Consider the following 11,853-nt stretch of genomic DNA (forward strand, 5'->3'; position numbering starts at 1 on the left):
AAGCAATATATAATTGCATAATACTGAGTATAACAGATGTACAGCCTATCATGTATTTTGTTGAGATATCTATGTTTTAAATTCATTGTTTAATATATTTGTGTAAGAATGATGTTTTTTTCCAGCCTTCAATTGGTCTGAATGATCATAGAGGACCTCAGCTTCCATCTCCAGAGAAGCAAGGATGTGCTGCACCAATGCATGTTTCCACAGTAGGACCACATTCTACATCTTTGCAACTTGGTCGAGTGAGTGGCCCACCCTCAGATACCAATATGTATTCTTCTGGGCAATTCCAGCCTGGATTTATTTCTTCAAGACACAATGGACCTCCTATGAGACAAGGAGAGACCTCAGAACTCCCCCCTGGCCATATATACAGATCCTATAAATATCCTACTGTATGGAATGGAAACCATGATGCAGCAAATCAGATAGCCCTGGGAATAGACAAGAAATCTCCTGTGGGCCCTTGCTCTCCTATATTGCCCCATGCTTTGAGTCACATAATGGATCCTCGGACTGTGAGACAACCTTTGCCCCCAAATCAATGGTCTGAGCAGTCTAATTTCCTACCTCATGGAGTTCCACCCTCAGGATATATCCGTCATCCAGGAAAAGCTTCCAGTCAACGAATACAGCAGCAGCTTCCTGCCTCATTATTTGGGTCTATCTCTCAGATTCAGAGAGGAGCCCAGGGTGGGGATTCCATGATGGACAGTCCAGAGATGATTGCTATGCAGCAGCTGTCCTCCCGGGTATGCCCACCCGGTGTGCCTTATCACCCACATCAGCCTCCTTCCACACATTTATCTGGACCATTCTCACAATTAACTCATACAGCAACTGCTAATATTCAACTTCCAAAACCAGTATTAAGGAATGGGAATTCTAAAGATGGCAACCAGTCAATTAATTCAGAGAACAATCAAGGTAATTATATATTCTTCTTTCACTGTGGCTAAAGGGTGACTACTGCATGCCATTTTGGAGAAGGGGGATAGTTGCTCTGTTATATAATGTGGTGGACCTATTTAGGAACTGCTGTTATCCTTTGGATTTTCTTTGGGATTTGACGGCTTTGATGCTTTGCCATGCATAAATACTGACTGAATATTATTATGCTACTAATTTCCCCATTGGAATGAAACAAATTGAGCTGAGCAGCATAGTCTGTGGAAACTATAATTCTAATATACTGAGAGAGGTATAATTTGGGTAAGACTTGTGTAAGATTTTTCCTTTTTATCTGCTGTTCTATAATTATGAAGGAAATTTGGGAGATTTATTATATATTATATTCCTTATATTCTTGTTCTATTTACAACTTTCTACAACTGGTGATAGTATGACACTCAGCAGTATGCAAGTGTAGTATTAAGTGAAGAATTAAAATTATGTTTTTGGTTCCAATATCCACTGAGGCAGATTAACATTAAATTTCCCTGCCCTTCTTTATTGTGGTGTAGCATTGCAGGTAGGCATCCATGTGCAAATTACTAATAAACTGGGAAAAGATTGTAAATTCATTTCCTAAACAAATTGTGAATTGTATTAATTCCTAAATTAATATTGTGCCCCAGATACTGAGAATTAGAGCCTCGTATACACTATAAGCTAGAGGTGTCAATTCATATGATGAAAGAAGTTTGGATTAAATCTGTTCCCCTAAACTGCCTCTGTTTTCTTTGTGCATTAGAGCTTCCAGCAGAAGTGAATCAGAAAACGGAGTGTCTTCCAGAAGAGACATACCCCAAGCTGCTACCTCATTCTAAAGTCCCATTGCAAATGAACTGTTCCCAGCAGAATCTAACACAGGAAGGAGAGGGAAATAATTCTGACACTAAGAACAGCTCAAAAGCCACACAAAACAAGGGCACCTGGCCAGCAGAGAATAACTATACAAGTTCTGTATCTCAGAGGTGTCTAGGTGATGTTGTAACCATTATAGAGAGAGGACCAATGCCTGAAAATGATGCTATAGGTGAAGGATCGTCTGGTGGTACTGAAGGGAAAGGTGTACCTGTTAATATAATAGAAAAGCCTGGTTGCACTGGAACTGGAAATCTGCTAGAAGCTACTGTACCTTGCATGGGACCGAGCACAAGTACCCCTGCTAGTGTGGATGGAAGTCCAATAGGGAGCACTCCTAGCCAATTTGCCCCTCTGTATATGCCCAACATGGAATATCCAAATTCAGCCACACAATACCACATCAGTCCAGGATTTCAGGGTTTTAGTGCTATAATGGGAGCAAAACCCCTTTCAATATCTCATTCCCGTTTTCCTGCTCGGGGCTTTCACGCTAGCAACAGTTCCCACGGCACTTACCCTCGCTATCGTTCTCACCAGGGAGTGCCATACCCTTACCATCCTCAGCCACCTCCTTATCATCACTACCAGCAACCTCCTTACTATACTTGTCCACAAGGTTATTCAGACTGGCAGAAGCCTTTCCCTCACCCATCAAGCCCCACTGGGCATTCACCTACCCAGTCTCCTATGGCCAGACCACCTTTCTTAGACAGAGGGACAGTGGGCAGTGGCATGCAGAACTGTGAAGTGCTTAGTGCCACTTTGGCTTCCCCAAATCAAACAGACATAGCAGGCACCAAAGAGGATTCAGCCAACGGACCAGAACTGTCCCTGGAATCTGAGAAAGCAGAGGAGCCCCAAGAAAGGCCTGAGAGTCCCAAAGAATTCCTTGATCTGGACAACCATAACGCCACAACCAAGAGGCAAAGATCAGTTGCCGCAGGAGAGTATTTGTATGGCACTTCCTTGCCGTCTGTGAGTTCTCCTGCGTTTGGATTTGGCCCTTTCCCACCCCATGGCATCATGCTGCAGACAGCCTCACCGTATGCACCACGCCATCCAGCCACACACTTCCAGGCCAGAGGTTATGGGTCGACAGTGAATGCTCACTTGTCACATCATCAAGCTACAAATCAGTCCAATGGTCTTGCTCATGAAGGACCTCTGTATCGTTGCCAAGATGAGAATGTGGGACACTTTCAGGCCTTAATGATGGAACAAGCAGGATGTGGAACGAACCTGGGAGGGCAACGTACAGATATGTACAGAACACCAGGGTAAGTGTGGAATTGTGTTGTTGCTAAATACAATTTTATATACCTTCATTATCTAAAATTTCAGTTATTTATAATAAATTATTCAAATGCTACCAGTAAGTTAAAACAGTATTATTTAAAACATAATTTAAAAAGTGAGAGAAACAAAACAAAAATGAAGCAAAAAATATTAATATTGGGAGAGGGGCGGCATACAAGTCCAATAAATAAACAAATAAACAAATAATTTATTTAGTTACTTAGTTACTTAGTTACTTAGTTATTGGACTTGTATGCTGTCCCTCTCCATGGACTCAAGAGATAGGTCTTTAAAAAGAACTAAACAGTGTAATTATAGGCATCATCACCAGCAGGATGTCACAAGTTGTGGTCACCTAATATGTCGCCTAACAACCATAGCAAAAAAAGGTTGTAAAATTGAAAGTGGTTACATGATGCCTCATGACACCACTTAACAACAAATTTTCTTCTCCATATTGTGGTCAAAAGTTGAGGATTACCTGTACAGCGGTCAATTAAACAATCCTCATTTATTGTATAAGTGTGTTCATATTTTGCTTCTTATGAAGATGGGAGTAACATTTTGATGCTGTCTAGCTCCAGAACTCCAGTGGCCTTCTTGGATATTTTGGGGGATGTTAAATAACATTGGAGAAAAAATGGAGCCTTGTGGCAGTTTGCAGCATACAAAGTCATAGTGATAAAACACTATTTATTGAAATTGTCCTCAGAAGTTACAGTGGAATCACCAGATATACAGTGTGACCTCCACTTACAAATAAAGTTCAAGAGAATATCTTGACACATGAATTAAAAACTATGGGGGGGGGTGTCAAACAGATTAATCTGTCTCTTTTCTGCAGGAAATCTTAACACATGGCTATGCCTTAATTATTTTTGGATTAAGTATACTTATGAAAAGGTATGTAGTTACTCTAGTTCCCTCTCTGTGTTTTTGTGATTTCAGAATGCACATACATCAGCCACAAACTCCATTCCCAAAGGTGCCTACATCAACTTCAACACTGGAAGAGCTGCAACCACGAAAACCACCAGCATTGCCTCTAGATCAAGTAAGTACAAATAAACAATAGGACCACCAGCATTGCCTCTAGATCAAGTAAGTACAAATAAACAATAGCATTTAGAAGATAGTGTCTCCTTATGAAAGATTTGAGATTTCTCGTTGTCTTAAGTGGGAAGTAAAGGTCAACTTGCATGTTTTTTTAAAAGTTTATTTTCATGTTTTTTAATTTTTCTGAAACTTGTACTAATTGCTTTCATTTATCTTTTCTAGAGCTAATCTAAGGAAGGAAGAATACACAGAAGATAGGCCACATATGAATAGATATGGACAAAGGAAGCAACCTTTCTATTCTTACCTTCCTTCCTAGCATCATCTGGCTTCCATGGTCCTGTGCAACACAGTGCCCCATTGACAGTGGAATTGTCCTGAATCTGAGCAAGCAGCATGCCTGTCACAAGCAATCCCACATTGAATCAAGACAGAGGGTCTTAAATTAGGGCTTTGTTTCTGATCAGAGAGTTTTTTTCATTCAGGGTTTAAGGAAAGTTTGAAGGACTTGAAACTTTCATTAACTGCTAAAACTCAGGTATATTTTTCAGGGTGAAAGACTGGAGATAGACGATAATACTTGTATTAATATGTGCGCTTGAGATGGAATCCAGTTTACAGTTGTTTTTTTAACCTATTGCCTTTAAAAAAACAAAAGAAAAAAATCTGTTTGTGAATGTATTGTACATGATTAGAATTAAGGTTGTAGACTCAACATGTGTAAGCATTGCACTGGAATGACCAGAAGATGTTTACAATCATGTCACACCGTTTTTTTTTTGTTTTTAAGAAGGTAGTTGTAGAAAATGGCAAAACTCTTCCTCTAAAATGTGATTGTGCTGCCTATTGGTAGTTTGGATTTGAGGCATACTTACTAAAAGATCACATTTATTCAGGAGAAAGCACAGTGTTAGGTCTCCTGCCCATGGATTGTGTGCAGTACTGCTATCGGAACTGGAATTTTCAGGAACATTGAGATTTTTATGTGAGATGTAGCATCTGTTCATCATTTCCGAGTTTCATCTGTATGTCAGTCAAAATTGAAACCATTGTCTCTAAAACCCTAAGATAGAAATCTTGCAGAAAAATCCTTAGTGATATTAATATTAGACAAGAAATGATGCATATTAACCTATTTGTGTGCAGTTGACCCCATGCTCTGATTAGGGCAACTCAGAAATAGATCTCCATTTTAACTTCAGCAGGATAAGAGAATTCAGATACGATTTTGGGAACAAACAACATTTGATTCTATATGTTCTATACAACCTATACATGAAGCCTGTATGCTAGAAGAGATTAAAATGAAATTATGAAATCACCTATATATTCACACAGTTCATTTCATAATTTGAGATGATATAGGACAGCTTATGCATTAGCTCAGTCTTTCACAAATAAGTTTCTGAATCAACCAACAAATCTAATTTAAAAATAACAAACCTACTTGCAAACAGCTTATAGATAAACTGCCAAATATATCAGGCTATCAGCAAAAATAGTGAAAGTAGCATTGCAGAATTATTATGATCTTGAATTTGTTACAATGATATTTACATTTCAGTGTGATCCTTGGATTGATCTAATATGGTACTTGGCTGTAACTTAATGAATCTGAAAAAGGCAAACACTTCTCCCAGAGGTTGTTAAAATGTTCTATTGACATTGTTAATTGGATTGTATATAAGGATATGGGGTAAGTCAGTGCTTGCCCTCTCCCTTAGACCCTACTCCTCTCACTGTTTGTAACTAAATAGAAAAGATCCAAAATGTATTTATGTTTCTCTGCTGACTTCTACCTGAAGTGACTTTATAGCAAACATGAAAAGCAATGCAGAAATGAGAAAAATGCTCTCTGTCCCATCCCTGTTGCAGTCCCAAAATCAAATTAAAGACAAGTAGATTCACAGTCATAACCATTTCAGATGACCTCATGCAGTTAATAACAGCTAGCATCATGTCTACCAAGCAGTTAATACAACAGTTAGGGTGAGGAGTTTTCCTAGGAACATATTAAAAGAAACAGGTATACATACAGAAAGACAAATACCCTTTCTTACATATACCTATTCATCTCATGTAACTTCGGTATGCAAATTATTTTTAATTATTTTACCAATTTCTAAGAAACTTGAAAGAATAACCTAATTTTATAAACTGTTAGGCAAAGAATGTATAAAATTGATGTAAGCTTTCAAAGGGCCCATCTTTAGTTAGCATTCTAAAGCAGGGGTCTCCAACCTTGGCAACTTTAAGGCTTGTGGATTTCAATTCCTGGAATTCCTCAGCCAGCTTTGCTGAGGAATTTTGGGAGTTGAACTCCATAAGTCTTAAAGTTGCCAAGGTTGGAGAGCCCTGTTCAAAGCATTCCATTCTTCCATTTCATCTCTTCTAGTATGTTAGTTTGGAAACACATTTCAGAGGCATTGTATTCTAGTCTTTGAAACTTAAATTGGTTGGTTATGGGGCATGTTTAGAAAGGGAAGTCCCAACTGCTCAAAACAACGAAGCAAGGTTTCGGTTGTGAAAAGTGTGCAGTCAGTTTATCTGGACGAACTTAAAACCATTCCTCCATAAACATTTAGGGTTACAGTGTAATCTGTCATATCTGTAAGCGTGTGATTTTTAGTTACTCATAGGGAACCAGTGAATTAGGATTTTGGCTTTATTTCATGAAAAAGGTTTGTTTTTCAAGTAGTAAATTATCTTGTACTGCCAAGATCAATGAATAACACAGCTAGAGCTTGTCTGATCAAGGGCTCAGGCCTTACACTTGCTGTGGTGAAAGAACCATCTAATGCAATAATCTTCTCACTCTAACTTATCTGTGTCTTCTTACCGTTAGATGGGATGCAGAACATTTCACCTGTGCATTGTTGCTTTTCATATGGAAATATTTTTTTATCCTGTTTGCGCTTCCCTAAACCTTTGGGAATAGAGTATGGTAGAGAATATGATTGTGGGATCATTTAGAATAATGCTTTTCAAAATGAAAAGTTTTGTTTAAAGTTGACTCGTGTAATCACTACTTGAAATGTATTTTGCTTCTACTCCCCAAAATAACTACTTACAATTTAGCATTTTGAGGGTTTTTCCTCCTTACTCGTCATTAGAATTTTAAAATAAACCTTTGGTATTATTTACCAAGAGTAGTATTTTGGTAATATATGTTTTACTCCAACTGATATCTCCTATTCAGTAGTGATTATTGTCTTCACAGCAAGTTAAAAGTTCTCTTTTATCAAGAGTTGGCTGTTAATTTAATGAGCTTCTGAATTCTACACCTTGATGAAACAGAATAGTGTTAAGATAGTTTACGTTTCTTTGATCCCAAATCAGGATTTGTTGGCTTTCAAAGAAAAAGAATTTATTATGTTATATAGATGCATAGACAGATTATTCCTTTGTTAGTATATCATTCTGAACCTACTTAAGTTTTATTACCATTTTACTCAGGTTTTCTCAGTATAACAACATGTTACAATATGTTCTATGTAATTAGTCCCACTGCATTTTTCTTCAAACAAATTTTAAGTAAGGAGCCTTCAGAAAAGAGTTCTTAAACACAAGAGAATGTAATTAGTTTTCTGCTTGAATTCAAATTCTGTCTAGCACAGGTGAAAGGAAATAGGAAGAAGGCCTAACTTCTGGATTCTCTGAGTTTTCACCAAATTATGCCCTACAGTGGCCTTTATAAGAGTTAAGGAAGCTGGACTTTCTTTCCTCACAATGAAGTGTGAGCATTGTATAAAGCATCTGTTAATGCTCACTTTTACTACTGTATTCAGTTTTTAAAGAAAATATAAACTATTTCCCCTGATTCGGACATATCTTAACTTCCTATATGTTTAAATTTGCAGTGGTGAAGTTATGAGGAAGTAATAGGTGACACTTTATAATGTCAGACTAGGCAGGCAATCTGGGGAATCAGTAGGAGTAAATAAGCATATCAAAATGGGATGTTTAAATTCTACCTAGAAAATGGGAGATACGAGATTCCAATAAGGAGACTTTAGTAGAGGTCTGCATAAATATATATGCCAGTGAGGGGATAATTTAATGAGTGCAAGTAAGAGAATAGCCGTTACCTCTAAGGCAGCCTTTCCTAACCGATCTTCTCCAGATTTATGGAGCCTTTATTTTGAGAACTTCCCAATTGGTATGGCCAAAAGTCCCAGTTTGGAGAAAGGCTGCTCTATATGATCAGTGATGCCATCAAAATAAGACAAAACATTTAGCCATCATCTTAGCTTTTCATAAGATGTAAATTTTTCATTAAGCTGTCAGATTCTAAATGCTGTAACAATTATTCATTCTCCCAAGAAATATATATTGCAAGTTTGATATTCACTATATGAGCTGCTTATTCTGGTATTTCACTTTTTCGTAATGGTTTGATGCTGTAACCTAGAAGAAATTCTTCACAACAAAGCACAACAGTAATGCTGCTTTCTCCTGGTTTACTTAGGGTACCTGAAAAATTTAAATGGGAAACATTTTGAAAGATTCCTAAGGTTACAAATTAATTAAACCTCATTGGAAATAATAACTCTGAAATAGAAACATTTTTTCTCTGAACTTTTTCTACATTTTTAAAGTATCCAGTTGTTCTATTGGTAATTGCCCTGTTTATTTTTTATCTACACAGCTGTTTTTTAAAAAATAAGTAGAATGAGAATTTTTCCATCCTAACTAAAAGAAAAAAGGTTTTTTAATTGGGAGGAAAAGAACAAAGGGAGGCCAGTTGGAAAACATTTGTTGTATAAATATGTCAATATTCTGATTTTGAGCTGGCAATGTTTTATCAATCATAACCATTCCTGAAACATTGTGTCTTGGGTTAAGCATTGTATGGATAGAAAGGAGCTATTCTATTGTAATTAAGATTGTAAAGAATGTAATTTGTCTGTTAAAGTCTGAAAAAGGGAATGCTTCTTTTTATGAATGCTAGTGTCTAGATAATGTTTTTGGAAGCCTTGCACATCAAATCCCAATCTCCATGAAGCATCAACACAATTTTTAGTCTACAGAACTATTGGTCATTATTGTAAGAGATCTCTCACCATCAAGCTGTGAAAATATCCTAACAAACTTTGGCAAGAGACTGACATAGTCTGGACTATACACAACAATGAACCTTCCACCCCACCACAGAGTGAACTTGTGCTGCAGAAGCTGTCACCAGCTCATTCTTTAGAGACTTAACACCATGGATGAAAGCAAGGGTCCTCATATCTTCCTCTGTATTTATCACCTGGAGCTCAGGTACCTCATTGCTCCTGAAAAGCCCTGGTCAATTCCCTTGTCCATGGACTATAGTAGCAGGGATCCTTTTTTCCCTCTTTGAAAACTATGAAGAGCTAGGTTTGAACTTTCCTGGTCAATACTGGAAAAGGGAATACTATTTATTTTTATATTGTTTATATTTTCTCTTGTCCTACTGGTTCCCTGACAGTGACAGTTACCTCAATAGCTAGTTTAATAATGTGTGTTTGGATAATTTTTAAAGGTTTCTTTTTAAAAAAAAAAAAGTTTTGATCTTTAGAGATCTGTAGATTTTATTTCCATAAGAATGTGTTATTTTGTATAAAATATGTTCTTAAAATAGTATTTGGTCTGTGTGATTCTGAGAAAGTCTCTGGGAAGTGGGGATGAGAATTAAATCTGGGATTTTTTTTTTAAATATAAAACCATGTGACTTACCACTGAGCTACCAGATCTATGTTATTGGGAAATTTTATTTCGGCACTTGAGTGATAAAATCCTGCTTCAAGATACTTATTAATTTTTGTCATGTAGGAGGTATAGTGTTAATGTTAGAGTAAATTGGAAATTTATTAACATTGCCAAATCACTTATTCAATGCAGGATTTGCAAGAGGGCAACTAGTGCTGCTTTCTACAATGGATCAAGGCATTATTTTCTTCTCATCAGACATAGATTTGGATGTACGGTAACTATTTTTGATTTGGGGGAATTATTAGGTTTGCCCTTTCCAGGAGATAAAATTTTTGAGGCCACAATAGCAAAACTAACCCAACTATCTACACCTATACCGTCTTTGTTCCAGTTAGTATTTTGATTATCCTTCAAAATATATTATTTTAGCAATTATGTTGATTTGTTTATAAAATACCATATGAAAAATCTTTAACTTCCGCAGATTTGTGTAACAAATAGAAAATTATAATATCAGTTTGCAAAAAAAAAAAAACCCAACCCAAAGTGCTCTGAGTTGAAAAGTTGCTGCAGAATGAAGAAAAGGAGGGGGACACTTTGAAGGAAAAATCACACCACACCACAACAGGAATTTGAGATCTTATCTGAGAAACTAATCTTAAAACGTGAGATACTTTTTTTACTCTGGAGAAACAGCACCCAACCTCCATTCAGGAAGACTTAACAAGGAAGTAATGGGAGTGATGATTTCTTAAAAAGCCAGAGCTGTAGTATATTTATCTTCTGTGTAAAGTAATCAAAGAGATCTGTAATACTCCTCTGCCTTGGCCAAAGTTGCCTATGGCAGTGATTCCTTTCCTGTTGGGTGGAGCAGCCTCTGCCCCCCTTTCTTCAGCAGCCCAGCCAGCAAATCATGTGCCGTCTCCTTTTTCCTTCTCCATTGTAAAGCCTACGCCTTCTAGGGACTGTAAATAGTTTGCAATCTGTTTTTTTGCCAGTGCAAGAATTCTGTGCCTGCCTGGCATAGTAATAGGAGTGGTCCATAGCTCTTCATTGGCACAGAGCAGGTTGCATGGTGTGTAAGCAATCACCAGTTCCCATTAAAGGGTCTTTTTTCTTCAAAAGAAGTCTTACCAAAGAGTGCATTTCCCATGCACTGATATTGATACAAGCTGCTGTTAAAAGGTGTCTTTTCTGTGGCTGTAAGGACTACTTTCAGAAAACACTGGATCTGTTGTTGCTGAAGATCACTGGCTGCAGTGGAACCCCGACTATAACTGGCCTGCTCTTCTATCTCTGCAATCAGTACAAAAAGCTTCCAAAAAGATTTTACTGCGAATTTCCATTGCACCCACACAGCAGCTGGCGACAATGAAAAATTTCTGCATTGCTTCTCCAGCCCGGTATGATAGGTGGAAATGTTCCCTATAGCAATTATCTCCATTCCATCAGGTGCTTCCTATTATTAGTTAAGATCAAAACACTTGCCAAATTTGTCAGTTCTTGTCCAATTATTTAATATCAGGCCTATGATTAATAGGACTCCAGACGAAACCAATAGTTTTAAAACAGGGTTGGACAACCGTTTTGTACTTTGGGATCATATTTTTAGGGAATGGGGAGACTTACTATGAGTGTATTCATGTTACATTGGTGTCACAGATTTTAACACCCCCACCCTCCCAGGCTCTTGTGGAGATGTTGCTTGTTTTTTTAACACCTTTTTTTTAAAAAATGACTTGCACTGCTGGTCTTACATATTACCTGCATAGCTGCAAGTACATGTCCAGGCAACCTCTGAGAATCAATTTCTCAAAGGGAGAAAAAGAACAGTTTTAAATAACATGTATGCAAGCTGAGGAGGAAATAGCTAAAACATGCCCTTGGATAACCTTGTATTTACAACGCCTCATTTTGATGCATTTTGAAATTATAAATATTTTAAATAAATTTAGAAACTAAAGCTATGGTAACTAAAATTCCAAAACACTTAAAATGAAATATTTC

At 37.2% G+C, this 11,853-nt stretch overlaps 1 protein-coding gene across 1 annotated transcript in view; it reads left to right on the forward strand.

Moving 5' to 3' along the window:
* Positions 1–7,180, forward strand: part of CECR2 (CECR2 histone acetyl-lysine reader) — an 89,632-nt gene extending 82,452 nt beyond the window's left edge. Inside the window, exons 16-19 of the mRNA XM_070756485.1 lie at positions 126–933; positions 1,700–3,092; positions 4,060–4,165; positions 4,390–7,180. Of these exons, the coding sequence (XP_070612586.1) occupies positions 126–933; positions 1,700–3,092; positions 4,060–4,165; positions 4,390–4,395 (2,313 nt within the window). The 3' untranslated portion in view covers positions 4,396–7,180. The remainder of the gene's footprint in view (positions 1–125; positions 934–1,699; positions 3,093–4,059; positions 4,166–4,389) is intronic.
* Positions 7,181–11,853: the final 4,673 nt, after the last annotated feature.

Source organism: Erythrolamprus reginae, chromosome 6, assembly GCF_031021105.1.
Source record: "Erythrolamprus reginae isolate rEryReg1 chromosome 6, rEryReg1.hap1, whole genome shotgun sequence".
Taxonomy (NCBI): domain Eukaryota; kingdom Metazoa; phylum Chordata; class Lepidosauria; order Squamata; family Dipsadidae; genus Erythrolamprus; species Erythrolamprus reginae.